We start from the raw sequence: 20,508 nt of genomic DNA, 5'->3' as shown, positions 1-20,508 counted from the left end.
ATGGTACGGTAGCTTACTACTCACATATAGAGGTGTCCATTCGGATGACTGATAAGATTGGTTGTGCTTTTGACACCTCTACTCACAAACACAAAGTGTGGTACTCCGTATAACTTCCACATTATTATGTTTGACATTTACATCCTTAATATGTTTCACTTTGGCTACTATTTGTACTTTCGCTGTACTTTAATAGGTGTGCTAAGAGTAAAGTAGGATGACAAGAGATTAAGAGCTATATACACGCTAAAATGGAAACCTTTGTGGATGGTTAGAGAATGTACAGTTCGACCTCGTTACACCGAACCCTAAAGCCAAAAACAATCAAACTGAGGAGAACTCAAAGTTCAAATTCATCACAACCACAAACAAGATAACACAGGTACCAGTGCTGCTGCTGCATGTAATATAACTCAGAGCTAAATTGTACATGTACCATGCAAAGACCATTAAGATTCCTTCAGCATATACATACAGATACAGTAGAGTTAATTACAGCAACTTCAAGTGCTCCTTGAAACATCACATCTTTCCTTGAATAACACCTGATATCAAAGCAAAATCAGAGAGCCCACACTCACAGACTCACAGTAATCATGATGAAGCCCCAAAAACCGATTACAGATTTCAACCACATCCCTCATCTTCTGTTTCTTTGCAATTATGTCATATTCGTCATCTGATCTTCAGATACTTATTAACACATCATTCGGAACAAAATCACATTGTTTATAAATCGTGTCAATAGCAAGATTAAGTACTTGCTAAAGCTAGGATTTGAGAAAAAAATTTCAACTGGTACCAGAAAGGTCTGCCCACGAATTACAATGGACATTATTCACAAAACAATTTGACACCATTATTTATTTATTTTTTTTTATAAAGCACATATTCACAACCAGAAGTATCTAAATTAAACTTCTTTGATGACAAATTGATAATTCACAGCAAGTGCTTACATAAACATTATGCTTATTGAGATTTCTGTAGTCTGTACAGGGTTAGGCTCATCATTAGTGAACAGCATCATAACCTTCCGCTAAGATGAGAGCAAAGAATAGAATTGGGTCAAACTTGTCACCTTTTCATTGATGTACAAGAGGAATGCTCGAATTGAGAAGTAACGCATGTAAAGATGTTAATTGTTCCCGAAGAATCGAATTTGTAATTGTTTTCTCTTCTCTTTATGTAAATATTGTAGAAAGGCTTGGCCAGTACTCAGCAACACCTGGACCAGAAATTATGCAAGAAATCAGACAGAGAGAGAGAGAGAACTAGCGCAGTGTTCTATGCAATAATATTCTACAGTGAAGCTCCTTCAAGAAAACTCATATTTGTGGCCAACTTTCAAAACACAAGTATAGCATGTACAAACAAGATTGAAGAGCACCTCTTGAGACCTTGACCAAGGCTGTGTTTGGTTGGGAGGAAAATTATTTTTCTGGGTTACCAGTGTTCTCATTTCCTTTGGTCAGTAATTGGTGAAAATACTTTTGATTTACCTTTTGTATTGCCACATTTTTTCTACCCTTTACCTTACTTCTATCATCCCTCCCTCTTCCTTTCCACTCTAACCTTTCAATCAAAGAGCCAAACAAAGGAAAACGGAGTTAAAAATTGGGGTTTTACTTTCCATTGAAAATAAAATTTTGTTCAAAAAGCTTTCTTTTAAAACAAATATGGCTGTGAGCGTGTGAGTGCGAAACTAATAAAGATGAGTAACAAGAACAAGAATTAAGGTAGAGTACTCACGTCATCAAAGTTGGCGTTCAAAAGGAAAAAAGCCTCCTTTGCTCTTCTGAAGGATTCATCAACCATAGGCAGAAGATATATGCTGCCGCAATAACAGACAGGAGTGAAAGCATAGCTAGAAATCCAAAATGAGAGACATCGTTTGCGATTATTGCTATGCCTAACATCACAAACTCAGCCAAACTGGCAACGGAGACCTCTGTCGTCCCAATAAGATTAGCTTTTGATGATGGGATTCCAGTTTGAAGAATCTGCTGGCCAATTACATCATATGACATGTGTCCTAGCCTTGATAAAACCTGCATATCAAAGCAGAATGGGAGATCAAAGAGAGAAAACATGACAACTAATAACAGGTGTGTATCAAACAATCTGCAACACTAAATGAAACCCTTCATCATCACCATAAGAAAGAAACATCTTAAAAAAAAAAAAAAAAAAAAAGGAACAATATATGCAGAAGACTAGATTGACAAGACGAGCATTTCAACAATCAAACCAAGGTAGATTGAGTTGTAAGATATACTTACGATTAGGAACAAGAAGAATAAGATGGGTGTCTGCTGAGAAAAATTTCCACTCCAGTAAACTGCAACTGCTAGAGCAAGAAGTGATGCCTGGAAAATTAACCCAACAGCCCCAGCCTGCAACAATTTTTTATTTCTTGAGCATAAATCTCAAAATAATTTTAAATAAATGAGAGAAAATTTACAACAGCAGCAACCTTTAAGATACCAAGTTCTTCGATGAGTTTAGCAGATACAAATGTCGCTGCAACACCCATTAAAGCACATAATCCACTAAAAGCACCAATTATGGAGGAGTTAAGACCTGTTAAATACTCCAAAGTTAAACATTTAGACATATACTTTTAATACAAAGATATAAATACTTGTGCACGTATGGGCAATGATGCAACGGAAGCAGGTAATCACAAATAAAACAGTTCTACCTCCAAAGACTAAATGCAAATGACCAGGTCGTCACTTTTTACAGCTAAAGGCCTACAGCTGTAACTAAGCAACTTGCAAAAGATAGTACTAGTTCCAGTTCAGACACAAAGCCCATTTCTTATTTAATAGCTTAATCAGATTATCAGAGTAGATTAATCTTTGAAGATATTAGATAAATAAAGGCAGGGAATGAGAGAGAGATCAAAAGTGTTCCAACTACAAATCAAAGGTAAGATAATTTATGTGTGCACCGTCCAAATATAAAATTTTGCGTCTTAATGACTGTGTCTTTGGTCTCTTTGAAATGTTTCTCGTACTTAAGAAGTGTACAAAAAATAATTCTGAAAGATATAGTCAATAGCATGTTACACTAGACATTCATTAGACTCCACATCAATGCTACATAGAGAAAGTGCCATCATGTTTGCATGGGTAATGTAAATGCATGGAAACTTTATATAAGAAGCCAAAGCATACCACGCTGAGTCAAAAATGCAGTCATCAAACCACCAGGGGTGAGAACAATGTTGAAATACAGAAACACATAGGCTACGCTTGCAGGAAGAACAGGCTGCTGTATATACTCGGACCACCCATGTTTGATAGCATTTATACCTAAACTCACTGTAAAACACAGATAAACACTCAGCTAATGTTAATATTGGGAATAAAGAAAAAAACAATTCTTAAAATGTTATAACATAACCAAATATGCTTTGAGAGATCAATAAAGTTCACCTATATTCTCATTATCTTCCAGGGTTAATCGAGTATTACAGTCAGAACAGGTCTGCGGACACTTAGCACGGTCAAGAACACCAGTAGAAACCATGTTGGTAAACCAAGTAAGAGCAACCTAAACACCATCATATGCATACAAAGAGAGAACAGAGGTTAATAGATGGTATGGAACAGCTGAACATTATAAAGATTGAAGAGGACGGATTACTTACTGTAAGTGGCAAACCCCAGATCATAAAACCAGCAGCGAGTTTCAAACAGGTTACAGGGTCATTTTTAGACAGAAGAATACCGAATAGAGAAGCACCTGCAATCTGCAAGTATACAAAATACTGTAAAATCCGCAAAGATGTTTCAGATTTGTAATATGTACTTGTGAGTGAATGATAGCAGAAACAACATGTAAATAGGAACAAATCCAGAAGAAATTCAGGGTGATCACCCAGCTGCTTAGAAATACACCACAAAGACCAAAGCTTAATGCACAAGAAAATAGTATATTACCTCACAGAGAAGATCAATTCGGTTGATAACAGCATTGGCCTGTGCAAGTGCAATAGGCCTATTGGTCCCAGCTAGCTGCAAAAGACAAAATGCCTACTTCAGAGGATAGAATTCCTAGGGGAAAAGAAAGTAACAGTATCCAGGATGTTAACAAACAGAATTACCAGTACAAGCCAGTCACGTTCCATGGCAACACCCAAAGCTAATCCACATAGTCGCTCAATTGCACCCGCTATAACAAGAATAACAAACCAAGGGCGAACTAGAATTGATGACACAGAAGCAGACCGAACTTTATGAGCATATATTATCATTGCCACAGACATCAGCTGGGTAGTTACCTGGCATATACAGTGAATCTTAGAGAGATGAAAAAGCGATGCAGAATGGCATATAGATACAGAAAGAATAATACCTGGACAATACTTAGACAATTATATGCCTGTACTCTAGGGAAATGATCCATAAGTTTTCCAACTAATGGTCCTCCAAGAATAACTGCAAACTGTTCACAATGAAATTCACTTAAGAGTCAGAACCACATCTACCACAAAATAGCATGTTAAAAAATTCAACTAGTTTCTGTTCTTTCAAAGGAAAAAGCCACCTTAGTGAAAAAGCTCACGACTGCAACAGGAAGAAGGCTTGGATGGATCAGTGCAATGGCAGCAGGCCAAGCAAAATTCCATAGTTGTTCCACAAAATTCCCTACTAAACAATTGGCATATAAAGCTGAAACAAGCAAATAACAGAAGTTAGCAACTATCATAATAAGAACTGCAATAGGTTATGTTCAAATTCAGTGACCTTTTCTGCAATCATATAATCCTATAGTAAGACAATCACATAATAAGACCCCATAACTAAGGTTGCTCTATACAGGAGCACTATTATAAAAAATTTGTATTTCTTAAGAGTAAATAATTGATAATTCTTCTGCATGCAATCGAATATCATTGTAAATGCACATTATAGGCCAGGTTAATAAAAAATTTCATACTTTGCCAAGTTGAACAGGAGATACAAGAGATCAAAAGATTTATACCATTATAAAATTCAATAATCACAGTATATGATCATCGGAACACTTTATTGACATAGCACTTTTTGCAAATTGCTTAAACAGATAAACCAAGAGTTCATACATGTGGGATACCAATTATTCTTAAATAGGAATGTATCTTTTACCATACAAGCCAGCAGGATGAGCAGGGGTAGCAGCAAGGACATTCTGTTCTTCCTCAGATAAAACCTGAGCACATTCATCAGATACTTGACATAAATAAAAGCATGAGCACAATAGACACTAATTATGTTAAAAACTACTGCCTTGCAAAAAACTTACTGGCAATGCAGTCAAAACGTTATCAACGTAACTTCTATCACTCAATATATTTAAAGACTCAGCCTCAAGAATTTCAGAAAAATTAGAAGCAGAAGATGACAAATCCTCAGTATCTTCATCAGAAACAACGTTATCCAGAAGTAGATCAGTATCTATCATTGAACATCTTGCACAAAAATTATCAACCCTGCAACCAGGAAAACATAATTTAAACGATTCCCTCGAACTATTTTTGGATAAATTAAAAAGGGAGGAGGGTGGGGGGGGGGGGGGGGGGGGGGGAGAATATTGACAGATTGAGTATATTCTGAATCTGCAACTTCTTGTTGGGAATTAGGTATTTAAGGCAACATGACCAATCAAACAATATAGTGACGGCAGGAAAAAAAAAAAGTAATATAGTGGAAAACTTAATCCACTTCAACTTATAGTATCAGCCACAAGTAATAGAATCACCCTAGTGAAAAGTAAGTTGTGATATGCAATAAACTCTCCATGGCTTCTAGTAGAGAACTTTCAGACACTCAAATTGATGAGAAGTCTCACCAATCTTTCCACATGCTAGGTAGCTCCTACTAGAGCACTCACACTTCCAAATGGAATTTCACACTATGCACAATCTATTAATGAGCTTATTAGTCCCTACTTAAAGGACCACAACCTTCCTCAACTTAAAACAAATCAATGAAATAGCCAATTATCTAGGATTTTTCAAATTAAATGCAACTTTTTAAGCTATCTACCAACTTCCAGAACTGCACTAAACAATCGTAACACACTTTGAATTGATTCTTCCCAATTACTTTAACAATTTGCTTCGAGACTCAGGATCAATAATTTTGCAAGTCATCCACCATATCTGATTTCCTATCCTTGTCACACTTACAAGATCTTAGGTACATAGCTGTTTACAATTGTTCTCATCAACTTCTACATGCCCCTAATGAGATGCTCAATATCATCCCGACCAAAAGTCATAATCTTTATAGCTTGGTTTCTATTTTTGAAAACTTGGATCTTTCATAGACATAAGCACCATAATTGATCAAGTATACATTCTCAACATTTGAAAACGGCATTATATTACTTCTCCTAAAAATCATTATATACGGCTTAATCAAGGCTATTTTTTTGCCCATTTACAGATGTACTCAGGACTCACAATGTCACAAGGTACAAGCAGAAGGAGTGCAACATAGCCATAGCTAGTAGGTAGTACCATGCTCAAAGTACAACCGATTGTACATAGAAAATTGCCACTTTATCCACATTACCTTAACTTCCTTTCTTCACTTGAAATAACAGTATAAGTTATCAAGCATACATAAATACATTCTCAACATTCTAAAAAGAATTATTATAACTTTTCCTAAAATTATAATTATACATAGCTTAGTCTACATCACCTTGACCCCTTTTATTACTCAACCAAAATTAATCCTAATTCTTTTAGTTACTGTTGTCAAAAATAAAATAAAAAAATCCTAATCAACTATAAGCCCATCATATTATGGTAATTCACACATATCCAAAAACTTAATCATCAGAATTCAGTTCATCTTTCAGAGTTCTACCCACTCATTTATCAGTTTCTCACAATACATAAAATAAATTCAATAAACCAACTTCATTTCAATAAAACCCCACCAAATTCAAACAATTATTATCCAAAAAAAAAAAAAAAAAAATTATCAAAGTAAATTCCAGCTTACCTCAGAGGAGGGAGAAGAGGGTAGGAAGCATTCAACCATCGACGAGAAGAGAAGCGATTGTGTATTCGAGAAGACGGCGGCAAGCGCGAAAATGAAGAAGAATTCCAACGTGGAGGAGAGAGAAAATGGTAATGATATTGAGGCGTTGAAGAAAATGGCAGCAACTGAGCAACAATAACCCCACCACCCGCCATTGTTGAAGTAGAAGAAGCTTTCCTCTTTCTTTCTTCTTCAAGTACCCCAACAAGAAATCCTCTCCCCTAAGGTGCTTAACCATGCAGACCCCAGAATTCCAACTTCAACTTTCTTCAATACCCACTAAAATTAGTGACCAAAATTGGGTTTTTTGATTGAGTTTGAGTGATAAAATGGGTGTTTTTTCTGGGTTTTTGTGGATGATATAGTGGTTAAGTGTTCAAGTATTTCAGCGCTGTTTTTTTCTGAGAAAAATTTGTGGTATTTTGAAGAGAAATTTGGGAAGTGGGAAGATTAAATTGGGAGTGTTTCTTATCTAGAAGAGTAGGAAAAGGAGGAGAATATTTGAAGTTTGAGTATGGGTGGTGGACTGGTGGTAGATAGGTATGACAAATCGATGATATTTGGGGCCACCCAAGTGCCAACTTGTTTAAGTTGCAATACTTGCAACTGCTCCGAGACAAATGGCATTTCTGAGAAACTATTTGCGTAACGCAACTCTAATTGATTATATACGGAGACACGGAGTATAACAAGTTCAAACATTAAACAAAACACGAGTATGTAACGTAATTACGTAATGTATGGGATTCAAAGTCTCTAGAAGAAAGATATATAACTTGACCATCTAATGAATACGGAGTACTTTTTATTAAGTATCTAAAACAAAGATATAACTATAAATCTTGAAGATTGATATACATATTAATGGGCTGTTAGCCTAGTATCAAGGCCAAACCTTGCTTATATCTTACTAATTAATTTACAACAATGGTGGTTGTGGGGTTATTGTTGCTGTTAGCCTACTTCAATTTTTAGCAATGGTGGTTGTTATACACACAAAAAAAGGGATAAATTTAAAAATATACTCCATAGTTGCTACATATAATTGGCAAAACAAAAAATTCAATAATTTATTAATGTAATTTGTAATAATTTACAAATGAAATAACAAACTTAAATACACTTGCAAATCAAAATCAGAAGAAATAAAAGAAACAAAAAAATCATACAACAATCTCACTCCAATCCAAAAAGAATTAAGAATATCCCTCTATCAAAATCTATCAATTAATAACCCTACAATTCTTTCTAACTTCACCCTCAAGGCCACTAAGAACTTCAATAGAACCCATATGAACCATAGCTTTACCAAACTTATTAGCCCAAACATTGCCTTGCCAACCGAAGTTCTTCACCACACTCACAATCCTAGGGTTAGTCATAAGAGTTTGATCGGAGGTGAATAATCCCCTTTTGTTTTGCAAGTTTTGATAATATTTGTTGTCCAATCTATTAGGTGTGATTAAGTCTTGAAAGACGGTATGATCAACATTGTTAGGAGGATTTTTAGGACACTTGGATTTCAACATACTAGCAAATCTAGGATCCATTGAAGGGTCTTGTGGGTTTGTAGCATTGAAGGTGTAAAGTCTTTTGGTGAAAGAAGAACAATGTGAGACTCCAATAGAGTGTGCCCCGGAAAGGGTGACCATTTCCTCTACGGAAAGCCCTTTTCGTTCAAAGCTTTTTTGAAGTTGTTGTAAGTTGAAAAAAGGTGCAGGTAGGTTTTGGTTCGGGTCATTTTTAAGAGAGACTCTCCCATCACGTCGACCTGATTGTACATCATAGTTAATCCCTCCTAGCTTGAAGGCGGTGTCACGTGCTGCAAAGGCTATGATATCTGCACAAGAGACAGTTTGTGGGCATCTAGCTTCAAGTTGTTTCTTTGCCTCATCAATTACATCATACCCCTGCATACTCGGGTTGTTTGCTACATTGTCTTTTTCAGCTGGGTTCCCCGGTGTTGAATCAAGTAAGATCGAAGCATCACAACCCTGAAAATTATCATACGAGGAAATAGATTAGGGTGTTAAGTTAAAGCATGGAAAGGTGTAAAGATTAAAATAGCCATAATAATGAATGCAACAATCATTTTCACTTTTCAGGCAATAATCCAAAAATATGATATACTTTCATGTACATAATAATACGTACCCTAACAAAACAATCATGGAAATGCATCCTGATAAGCCCAGCTCCTAAGTTAGGATTCCTTGCAATCGCATTGTTAACTACATTCCTCACAATTGCCTCTGCCGAGGGACAAGTCCGTTGATAAAATCCCACCTTTAGGGACAACGACGAGGCAGAAGTAGTATACACACATGCCATGGAAACAAGCACGAACATGCAAAGAATCAAACTCGTCAACATATTCACTCACAGAAGCAAAAAGATTCACTCAGGCTTACTATGATGTAATTTCTTTGCTAAGGAGTTTTCGTATACTCGATTTTCGTGTTAAAGATGTAGGAAATAAGGATGAAGAGAAATGGAGGAAGAGATGCAGTTTATATAGCTATGTAAGCGTATGTATGTGTGGTTATGGAGTGGTTGGATAAATGTATAATAACTAATAATAAGAGGATGATGAAAATAAAACGTGCAGCCATCAAAGCTAAGTAGCTTTATGCAGTCTTAGTTTGAAGCTTTGAATAGTTCCATGCAATCTTACTACTGTCTTAGCCATCAGCCACCAGCCACCAGCTTCGTGGTTTCTTCAGCTTCACAAATTGGAGTGCTAAAGGTAATATTAATAATTCTTAATTAGTGTTAGACGCTTTATTAACATATATAGTGATTGTATATTACACGGCAAATTTGAACATGAGATAATTCAGATGAAGTTAATTTTGTCATACGACTCATGTTTTTTAATAACCTTCAAAAAAAAAACAAGCTAGTGAGTATCCCGAATTACTTCAAGTAATTTTTAATCTAGTGAAAAAAAATTTGCCTTCGTGAGGATAATATAAAAAAAATAAATAAATAAAAATAAAAGCATGATATTTGGTGAAAACAATGTGAAAAGTTTGAGAATGGAATAAAATAACTTAAATTAATGTAAAAATCTTGTCCATGGTTAAGTTCTCGCGGTCATGTATTATTACGTAACATACTTTTATCATCGTATTGCTTTGCTAATTTCGAGCTTAATTCAAACCCTTAAGAGCTAATATGACACCTAAAACCTTAACCGAATATTTTTCAACACGTAAACCGATGAAAAAGTTGAATCAAGCTGTAATTTACAATTTATAAGAACTTTTGGGCTGCAATTTGCAAATTTTTTTTAAATGGCTGCAATTTACAAATTTTCTTTTTTAATCAGTGGATAGATCATATGTTAGCAATTCCTTACCTCCTGCAATTCTACAAAGCCTGAAATTGATGGAGAAAAAGTATCAATCTCATACTCAGCCAAAGTTCTAGCACATCATCACGGTATCTTCCTGGACAAATAAAGATGTGTAATTTCCAGACCATGCAATCTCAGCAATTATATTGGTTCAGTGATAAATAAAGGTCTCCCATAAAATAAAGATAATAGTAACACTCATCTTACATTCTTACCAAACTTTACAATGGCGTGAATAGTGAAGCCCACACATTAGCAATGCTATTTAGAGGGGGGGAAAAAAAGCCTTGCAGTTTTAAGTTTCCTAGTACATAAACTGCATTCTGCAATGTGAAAACAAAATGACAAGGAGAGAGCCACATTCTATCGTACCTATATATCCTTCAATGAGAGCAACGACAATTGTTCTTCAACTGAGGAGTCTATGTGACAAGAGATCCGACATGATGAAGGGATGAGAATAAGACCAAGACCACGTTGTTCCATAGGTGATGGAGATGATCGTCTAACACTTCGAAACTCTACTGCATCTTGCAGAATTATGTTGCCTTGCTTATCCATGCAGTGAAAGTTACCCATGAAAAAACGTCCATCATTCACACCCACCAGCATTCGACGAAACAGCAACTTTCTCACTTTGTCAATGGCACTTAGTTTGCTAGAATTTGAATGACATTCATCTGACAAACCCTCCAGAGACAGGGATGTTCCTGATTCTCGTTCAAATTCCATATCCAATCACCAAGCTCTTGTCCCGAAGCCACCCTAGTAGAATTGGCAGACTTCAGGTATGTCCCCAACTTAACTTCCCTCTACTGCCCAAAACAGGATTTTATTAAAAAAAATATATCAGAAACTATACTACGGAGTATCATTTAAGATGCATGTGATTCAAAAAGAAGAATACTGCAAAAGCTTAAAATACCACTATTTTTTGCAATTCAATAGATGAGTAAAATTAATATAATACGTTCAAAAAACAAGCCAGTTGTATAAATACGTTATATAATTAAAGAATTTCAAAAGCTTAATATGATCGTATCATTTCAGATGTCACTGTCAAAATCACAACTATATTCCATTCTTCCCCAGAGCAGGTATACTCTGTAGCAAGCATAATCTCTCATATCTGCTTAAACATATTATAAACGTTTTATGTGATGTAATGCATCATTAACACCCCAGTCCTTATCACTAGACTCCAATTAGAATTGAAAGCAGAGAGTAGACACCAGTGTAGTGACAAATTCTGAGACAGCAAGATCTTCAGTCGTATGCCTCATTTACATGGTGAGATGCTTCATTACCTTCTTAGTCCTCCACTGCTAATAACTAATTATTCGAAGCGACTAAAAATTTCTTCAATCCTAATAAGAGTCTAAGACAGCATAACCATTGAAAACTGAGACAGGACACCACTACTGACTAATCCTGAGACATCAAGTTTCTACAATCCTACCTGCTTTTACATGGCATGATGCCTCATTTACTTCTTGGTCCTTGTCAAAAAAAAAGGTCCAATTAGAATTTAAAATGAAATAATTAAGCTAGTGACAAAATTTTCTTTGATATTGCCAAGATACCATTGGTTTTTGACCATTCGCTATGATTAGAGTTATTGTATTTCTAGTTTTAGTTTTTACACATACTAACAGACTGACAATTAATCCCTTTAAACCCTTAATAATCTTGTTAGTTCTTGGGGACAAGGTGTTCTTACAGCATTACGTAATGGTTATGTTGCGAGTACATCTTATGTTATAGCCTATGATTCTACGATCAACCCAGAACCAATTATTATCCCCTGCAGCACAAACCTCACTTCAGAATACAGTCATACACGCACCAGTTATCACCAAGCATTGCTGTTACAAGTACTAGTTTGGTACAAAGGAATCAAACAAACCATACCTCTTAACTAGACAAACAAGAACAAGAAAGAATATATAAATCCCGCAGCATAAACACGAGTATCGATCAAATCCAGCTAATTGTCAATTAAACAGAGAACAAAACCTACATACAGCCTCCTAAGGCAATGCAGTTGACTAACACATGAACAATCATCAAATTCCCAAAAGACAATGTTCTTTGCTTGCCAATTGCATAATTTGTATTCATTCTTGAAAGTTTAATAGCTAGATATCCCAACATCAATTAGCTCAAGGGCATAACAAAAAAAAATACAAGATTCAATCAATTTATCAATCAAACATATTTAACCCCGAATAAAAAAAAATTAAAAAAAAAAAAATCAGAAAGTAATATGTTCCAATTAGCGAAAATCAATTTGGTAAAAATAAGTAATAATCAGAATTAATAATGACGAATTCTTCTTGCAACCAATTTTGCAAATTGAATTATTCTCGCTTAAGTATTTGATTAGCAAAATTGTAAAGCATGTTATAATGTTTCAGAAATTAAATTATAAGCAATAGTTCAATAATCAGTCCACCTTAGAAGAACCCTAAATTGAATTGAATTGACGATTAATCATAAATTATGAAATTGATATTCGATAATTAAAAATAAAATTAATAAAACATCTTACCTCACAAAGCTGCTTCAATGGAGGAGGTAGATTGAACAACACAATCAACAGAAAACGTTCTGTATTTTCTCTGCGTATTGCTCAAAAGGAAGAACTTTGTATGTGTAGACAAAGTGTTTTAAAATAGCGGCCCAAAGCCCCAAATTGAGTAATAGTGTCGGCCCAAATTAAGTAAGGTTCTACACTGTGTGGAAGTCGTGCTCTGCTCTATTGAAATCTGCTTCACAGGGCAAATTATAAGATGCACCATGGTGCATATAGTTCTATGTGAACCACCGATTAAAATATTATCTCTATTCTCTTTCCTCCTCTACTTTCCTAATTTCTGATTTTTCTCTCTTTTATTTTCTCTCTCCTCTATTTTTTCTCTCCTCTAATTTTCTCTCTATTTTATTTTTCTTTCTCTTGAATTCGTTCATCATCCTTTTAATTGAATTCTTTCATATTGTTAATCACCATAGAGTGAATTTCTTCATTACAATAGATTAAGTTCAAATTTTGTTTTCTTCAACCTTCGATTTGAAGCTTTGTTAATGGAGTTTTACAATGAAGTAGTGAAGCTAAAATGGCGTCGTCGTCAAATAGAAGGTGGTTAAGACGATGGTGAGATTATTTTTCATGAGATTTCATTATCTAAATCACCATGGCTTGGTTTGAGTTTCGAATTATGTAGCTTTTATATTCTTCTGATTTTTGTTAGTGATAATTGTACATTTTGCTATGAACAGTTCTGAATTTGATTATATTTTAGTATTTTGAACATTTTAAGTTAAAAATGTGAACGTATGATACGTTTTCTGTAAACACATAACATGTATTTTTGGAATTTCGAACATCTTTATTATAATTCTGAACATGCGATAAATTACTTATGAACTTATTTTTGTTTTAAATCTATGTATTTTTAATTTTATTAAAAAATTTGGCATTCTCTACTTTATAATTTATAAATCTGAACATTTGGCATTCTGAGCAGTGTTTTCAAGTGTAGAAGTTTTTTAAGGGTGTTCAGTGGTTTGTGGTTCAGAAGTTTTTGTAGGGGGTTCAGAGGTTAATCTAGGGTGTTCAGTGGTTTGTGGTTGGGGTTCATAAGTTTAGGTTTTTGTAGGGTGTTAAGTGGTTTATGATTGGGGTTTAAAGGTTTTTGTAAGGGTTCAGAAGTTTTTAAAGGGTGTTCAGTGGTTTGTGGTTGGTGTTCAAAAGTTTTGTAGGGGTTAAGATATTTTTGTACGGTGTTCAGTGGTTTGTGGTTGGGGTTCAGAAGTTTTTGGGGGTTCAGAGGTTTTTTAAAGGTGTTCAGTGGTTTGTGATTGTAGTTCAGAAGTTTTTGTAGGGGGTTCAGAGGTTTTTGAAGGGTGTTAAGTGGTTTATGATTGGAGTTCAAAGGTTTGTAAGGGTTCCGATCAGAAGTTTTTGAAGGGTGTTCAATGGTTTGTGGTTGGTGTTCAGAAGTTTTGTAGGGAGTTCGGAGATTTTTGTAGGGAGTTCAGAGATTTTTGTAAGGTGTTCAGTGAATTGTGGTTGGGGTTCAGAAATTTTTGGGGGTTCAGAAATTTTTGGGGGTTCAGAGGTTTTTGAAGGGTGTTCAATGGTTTGTGATTGGGGTTCAGAAGTTTTTATAGGGGGTTCAGAGGTGTTTGAAGGGTGTTCAGTGTTTTATGGTTGGGGTTCAAAAGTTTTTTTAGGGGGTTCAGAGGTTTTTGTAGAGTGTTCAGTGGTTTGTGGTTGTGGTTCAGAAGTTTTTGAGGGGGTTGAGAAGTTTTTGTAGGGTGTTCAGAAGTTTTTGAAAGGTGTTCAGTGGTTTGTGGTTGGGGTTCAAAAGTTTTGTAGGGGGTTCAGAGGTTTTCGTAGGGTGTTCAGTGGTTTGTAATTGGGGTTCAGAAGTTTTTAACAATTGGTTTTTTCTTAGATACATCATCGAATTTCTTCTTTTTTTTGGTGTTCTGATGTTGAACATTTGACTAATTGTTCAATTTAAACAAATTGCGAACTTAAATAATAAATTACTTAACATCTTTATCCTCTTCAGTAGGAGCAGATAATTTTGATTTTCAACCAAAAAAAAATTTAAAAAATTTATTTTAGTCAAAAAGATAATTATATAGTAGAATATAGTTTCAATTTTACAATTTGTTGAATTATATTAGCAAATTTATTTAACATAAATGTAGGAAAATAAAAAAAAGTTAAGTATTGTTTATTTTTCTGAAGGTGTTTTCGTGTGTTTTTTGTCTTTTGTCATGATACATTGCAGTTTGTAGAGAGGGAAAAATGGTGATAGGAGAGAGAAAATACAAAAGAATTCATTGAGGAAGGTTTTTAATTTATGAGAGGAGAGAGAAAATTTTTAAAATGAAACAAAAATAGATATGACATTTTTTTTTGAACTTAAATAAATTTGACAGTTGGAGAAAGAGGAACTATTATTATAAAAAATAAAATAAAAAAAATAAAAAACAAAATAAAAAAACCACTTCGTGGGCTTCTTTCGTTTGGGCTTCTTGTGTTGGGTGTGGATTGGGCCAGGTGCACCTATTTCTTGGTGCACCATGGTGCACATAATACTAATTGGCTTCACAGTGTTTAGAAGCTCAAAAGAACAAGGCCTAATTTGTACGTTACTTTCCACTCCTCTTTGGCTCTTTTCGTTTTCTAATAAGTGCTCCATTTTAAAAGATACTAGCCATTATCCTACGGTTGAAATTGATGCTTCCTCAAGCTCTCATTCCAGCCATGATGATCAAGATCATGATGACAGTTCTTCGATTACCACTGATTCAAGCTAGCCACAAAGCCCCCATCAACAATCAGATTACAATCTGATAAGGGATCGTTCAAAAAGGCCTATTATAAGGTCATCAATATACTCTGCATATGAATATGTGCTTTCGTACGCACTATCAGCTAGTGAAGAAACTGCAGTTGGAAAGCTGTCATCCTCTTATTTAGTAGTCATCTCTAGTTCCGATTCCTCTAAATGGCTTGTAGAAATGAACGAGGAGATGGAAAATCTCCATATGAATGGCACATGGGACTTGGTCGAGCTACCCAAAGGCCAAAAAACAATTACATGCAAATAGATCTACAAGCAAAAAGAAGCAAATGGATCTACAAGCAAAAAGAAGGCATTCCAAGAGTTAAACCTGCAAGATTGAAGGCATGCCTTGTTGTCAAAGGATGCCATCAAAAAGAAGGTATTGACTTAAATGAGATTTTCTCTCCTGTTGTTCGTCATACCTCTATTCGAGTCCTTCTTGTAATGGTTGCTATGTTTGACATGGAGTTGGAACAACTCGATGTCAAAATTGCCTTTTTACATGGAGATCTTGAAGAAGAAATTTCTATAAAAGCAACCCAAGATATTTGTCGCTCCCGGAAAGGAAAATCATGTATGTCGCTTAAAGAAATCCTTATACGATCTCAAGCAAGCTAAGCCCCGAGACAGTGGTGCGGTATAAGAGATTTGACTCATTTATTAGTAAACAAGGCTACATACGTAGTCACTACGATAATTTGTCTACTTCCGACAGTACGATGGAGTCTATATCTATCTGTCTCTATATATGGATGATATGCTCATAGCATCCCAAGATAAGGCATTGATCGATAAATTGAAGTTTCAACTTCACAAGGAGTTTGATATGAAAGATCTTGGTGCAGCTAAGAAAATTCTCGACATGGAGATACATCGAGATCCACGGGCTGGTAAGTTATTCTTATTTCGGAAAAGTTATATCAAGAAATTCCTGATTGCTTTAATATGAGTAATTGTAAGCCTGTCTCTACCCCACTTGTTGCACATTTTAAGTTGTCATCTGCATCTTGTCCACAAACGGAGGAAGAAAAGGAGAAAATGGCTAGCATTCCTTATGTTGGTGTTGTAAAATGGATATTTCGGTACCTAAAAGGTACTGTAGATGAGGGGTTGATAATTGATAAGAACTTAACAACTACTACTAATGTTGTTGGGTTCGTTGACTCTGACTATGGTGGCGATCTTGACCGTCGAAGGTCTATCTCCGGTTATATCTCCACTCTCGGTTCGGAAGCAATAAGTTGAAAGGCTCAATTACAACCAATAACTGCTCTTTCCACTACTAAGGCAGAGTATGTCGCAGCAACTGAAGGTATAAAGGAGGCTGGATGGTTGCGAGGTCTTGTTATGGATCTTGGCATACCACAAGGTGTCACCGTGGTATACTGTGATAGCCAAAGTGCTATCTTTCTCACCAAGAACGATGCTTACCATTTCAAGACCAAGCACATCGCCGTCAAATACTACTATGTCAGTGGTTAACAAGGTACATACTTCCAAAAAATCCTGCGAATATGCTCACAAAGCCACTTCCTACCACTAAGTTCGATCATTGCTTAGACTTAGTGGGAAATCGTTGTTGCTAGATCTTTATTGGGCTCCTACGACAAGTTATCTACAGAATTTGTTCCAAGGTGGAGATTGTTAAAGTTGGCCCAAATTCTTACAAGCTCATTAAGGAATATATATAGAATTTGCTAGAAAATTCTAGCAAATAAATCTAGCTACCACCTAATACTAGAAGTCAAATTAAAGGACTAATCTAGAGATTTCCACTATGTCGGTGGAAATTGGTAGAAAATTCCATTGAAAAATCTTAGCTTTGATCACAGACATATACATCCTATAAATATGATGCTATGGCCATCATTTACACGATCAACACAAGATAAAAGCCATATCGACTAAAAGCCTTCTACTACAAAGTCTTTCCACCTTATTAGTTCCTTTATACCTAAACTTCCACCTTGTAATATAATTCACTATTGTTCTAATACTCCCTTGTGTTCACTTATTATTGTGAGTGGAACTATTTTCATTGCTCGTGTGTCTATTCGATATTGCTTATCTTGCATTAAGTAATTTTGTTCCAATCAACCCTAACAATGCCAACAATTTGTAACTACAATTTCAGCAAAGTTAATTCAAAATCAATCACAAAATTTAACGGAAACCCCAATTCAATACTACTAGATAACCTAATTACCTAAATAAATCAGTTAATTCGTTTGCAGAACCTTAATTAATTAAGCCCCAAATTCCCCCAATTAAAATGTCACAAGAACCCTAATTAATTAAGCCCCCAAATTCCCCCAATTAAATGACACAAGAACCCTAATTTTTATTACATGAAGCGAAATGAATTTTTGTCGCTGTTAGGGATGCGTCTGCTGTTACAAATGAGCTCCAATTTGTGGAATTTGTTGAGAAATTGAAGATGAGATGGCTAATTGAGTCAGGGAAAATGATTTATAGGAAAAATCGGGAAGGGAAAACAATTAGAAAACAAAACTAGTCGTTTTTAGCCGTTGGCTGGGGCTCACATGACAAATTTCCACCGGATTTTCAATTTGGTGGTAATCTGAGTATTTAATTAAATTAAGGGTGGTAATTTAAAATAAAAAAAAAATTGGGGTGGTTAATTAGAAAATTGTTACATTTTTAGATGGTTATTTAAAAAATTTCCTTATTTTTTTAAGGGATATTTTAAAATGACATCAATATGCGTTATACAAACAAAAATTAAGATTAAATATTATAGAAATTTTTTCATGACTTTATACTTTAAACAGATAGCCTCAACTAGGGATGGCAATGGATCCGGACCCGACCCGGATCCGTGGATCCAGATCCCTTTTTTACGGATATGGGTCTTTAAATTTTGGACCCGATGGATCCGGGTCGGATCCGGGTCTCGTTGACAAAAATGGATCTGGATCTGGGTCTGGGTCCTAGACCCGGATCCAGATCCGTGGACCCGTTTTTTTTATTAAAAATGTTGATAATGTTAGTAATGATAAAGATTAACCCTTTTAAGAGATGAATTTTGGATGCTCATATTATATACATCATCGTTGTTTTTTCACTAGCTCATATGTAACATCGTATTTTTTTTTTTGTTTATAATTTTAATTCAAAATATGAGTGTATAAGTTGGTTAATTTGGGGTTGAACTTAATAACTAACAACGTAAGTTTGAAATAAATTTTTTGACCCGAACATTACATTTATTGCAAAAAATTAGACAAAGTATATTGGACCCGTTTTGGACCCGGAACCGTTGGACCCGACGGATCCGGATCCAGATCCGTTGGACCCGACGGATCCGGATCCAGATCCGTTGGACCCGACGGATCCGGATCCGGGTCTTCATTTTCTAGACTCGACGGATCCGGGTCGGATCTGAATCCTATATATAAAAACGGATCTGGAACCGGGTCCATCCGGACCCGGTCCAGATCCGACCCGTTGCCATCCCTAGCCTCAACTTTCATTATTATAATTCTTTCTTTTACATTTTTGGTTTTCCCCATATAATATTTATTTCTACCCTATATTATTATTTATAAATTGATTTATACCCTTTCTATTATTAAGAAACAATTGCACGACAATTTCACATGAGAATAAAAATTGACTTACTTTAATGTAAAATGACATCAATGTCAATTTTTTACAATATACTACTCTATATTTATTATTTTTTAAGGGACATTTTAAAATGACATCGATATGCGTTCAAACAACAATTAAGATTAAATGTTACAGAATTTTTTTCATAACTTTATACTTTAAACCTTTCTAAATAACCTCAATTTTCATTATTATTATTCTTTCTTTTACATTTTTGGATTTCCCCATATAATATTTATTTCTACCCCATATTATTATTTATAAATTGATTTATACCCTTTCTACTCTACTAATTACCTCGGAAACTCAACCAACATATTCAAATTCATGAAATTCTTTCAATAAGCATCAATGACTAACTAACACGCACTATTCTTTAATTCAGATTATAACTATTTCTTGACAAAAATATGTTCAAATTCCCAATCACACTAGAAACAACAGAAGCATGAAGAAACACAGTAATAACAATAAACATTATAAACAAAAATAAAAGGTTGAAGAGTACGAATAATTTGCAGAAAGATGGCGTAACATTAGCTGGATCGGTAGCAGCTATGGAAGAAAAAAGGGTTGCCAATACGAGCACAAGTAAAGCAAGATTCAAACAATGCATCCTAATCACCATCTTCAATTATCACTGAAAACCTAAGTCAAGAAAACATCATAAAAAACCTTCATAAAATTAAAACAGAGTTTCAGTAGTATAAAAGGTAAGTAGAAATCCGGAATTCCAAAGCATGAATTAAACTAGCTTGAATTAAACTAAATAAGTAGAAAATCACTATAATAACACGCTTTTCATCAAAAATTCAAGAATGAACATAAATTCAACACAGAACAAACTTACAAAAATTAGAGTTCGAATTATCAAGAAACGCACATAAATAACTCAAAATAGGCATAAATTCGGCATTAACAATCAGATATGACTATAAACATGAAGAATAAAGATAAACATCTTATTTGCCAATTTTGTTTACGTGTCAGTTAAATTATTTTATCCTAAAAGAAATTAATAATCTCGTATTTAATTGGCTACCACTAAAATTTATTATACATGGCGCGCTAAAAAAATTAAATCCTACGTGGCTCTCTAAAAACT

The 20,508-nt window shown here is 34.9% G+C and overlaps 3 protein-coding genes across 4 annotated transcripts; all 3 read right to left on the bottom strand.

Annotated features, from left to right (window-relative positions):
* Positions 1 to 708: 708 nt before the first annotated feature.
* Positions 709 to 7,550, bottom strand: LOC145628613 (solute carrier family 40 member 3, chloroplastic-like). Its single transcript, XM_081680951.1, has 14 exons — positions 7,008 to 7,550; positions 5,296 to 5,482; positions 5,139 to 5,202; positions 4,558 to 4,682; positions 4,366 to 4,455; positions 4,115 to 4,291; positions 3,951 to 4,025; positions 3,659 to 3,760; positions 3,444 to 3,561; positions 3,183 to 3,329; positions 2,477 to 2,583; positions 2,283 to 2,396; positions 1,753 to 2,051; positions 709 to 1,228 (listed from the first exon to the last, which is right to left on the bottom strand). The coding sequence occupies exons 1-13, from the start codon at positions 7,199 to 7,201 to the stop codon at positions 1,770 to 1,772; spliced, it is 1,782 nt and encodes a 593-aa protein (XP_081537077.1). The 5' UTR covers positions 7,202 to 7,550; the 3' UTR covers positions 709 to 1,228; positions 1,753 to 1,769.
* A 546-nt stretch (positions 7,551 to 8,096) lies between these two features.
* LOC145626381 (peroxidase 5-like) lies at positions 8,097 to 10,460 on the bottom strand. Of its 2 annotated transcripts, XM_081678805.1 has the most exons (4): positions 10,408 to 10,460; positions 9,201 to 9,769; positions 8,965 to 9,040; positions 8,097 to 8,886 (listed from the first exon to the last, which is right to left on the bottom strand). In XM_081678805.1, the coding sequence occupies exons 2-4, from the start codon at positions 9,417 to 9,419 to the stop codon at positions 8,270 to 8,272; spliced, it is 912 nt and encodes a 303-aa protein (XP_081534931.1). In that variant the 5' UTR covers positions 9,420 to 9,769; positions 10,408 to 10,460; the 3' UTR covers positions 8,097 to 8,269. The 2 variants fall into 2 exon arrangements, with proteins under 2 accessions (XP_081534931.1, XP_081534930.1); XM_081678804.1 differs by having other exon boundaries at positions 8,097 to 9,040.
* A 316-nt stretch (positions 10,461 to 10,776) lies between these two features.
* On the bottom strand, positions 10,777 to 11,136 carry LOC145627505 (uncharacterized). Its single transcript, XM_081679891.1, has one exon. The coding sequence runs from the start codon at positions 11,134 to 11,136 to the stop codon at positions 10,777 to 10,779; it is 360 nt and encodes a 119-aa protein (XP_081536017.1).
* Between the last annotated feature and the right edge of the window lie 9,372 nt (positions 11,137 to 20,508).

The sequence above is a fragment of the Chenopodium album genome, chromosome 4, assembly GCF_948465745.1.
Source record: "Chenopodium album chromosome 4, dcCheAlbu1.1, whole genome shotgun sequence".
NCBI lineage: Eukaryota > Viridiplantae > Streptophyta > Magnoliopsida > Caryophyllales > Amaranthaceae > Chenopodium > Chenopodium album.
Note: the sequence above shows the minus strand (reverse complement) of the source record. Positions and strands in the feature narration are given on the sequence as shown.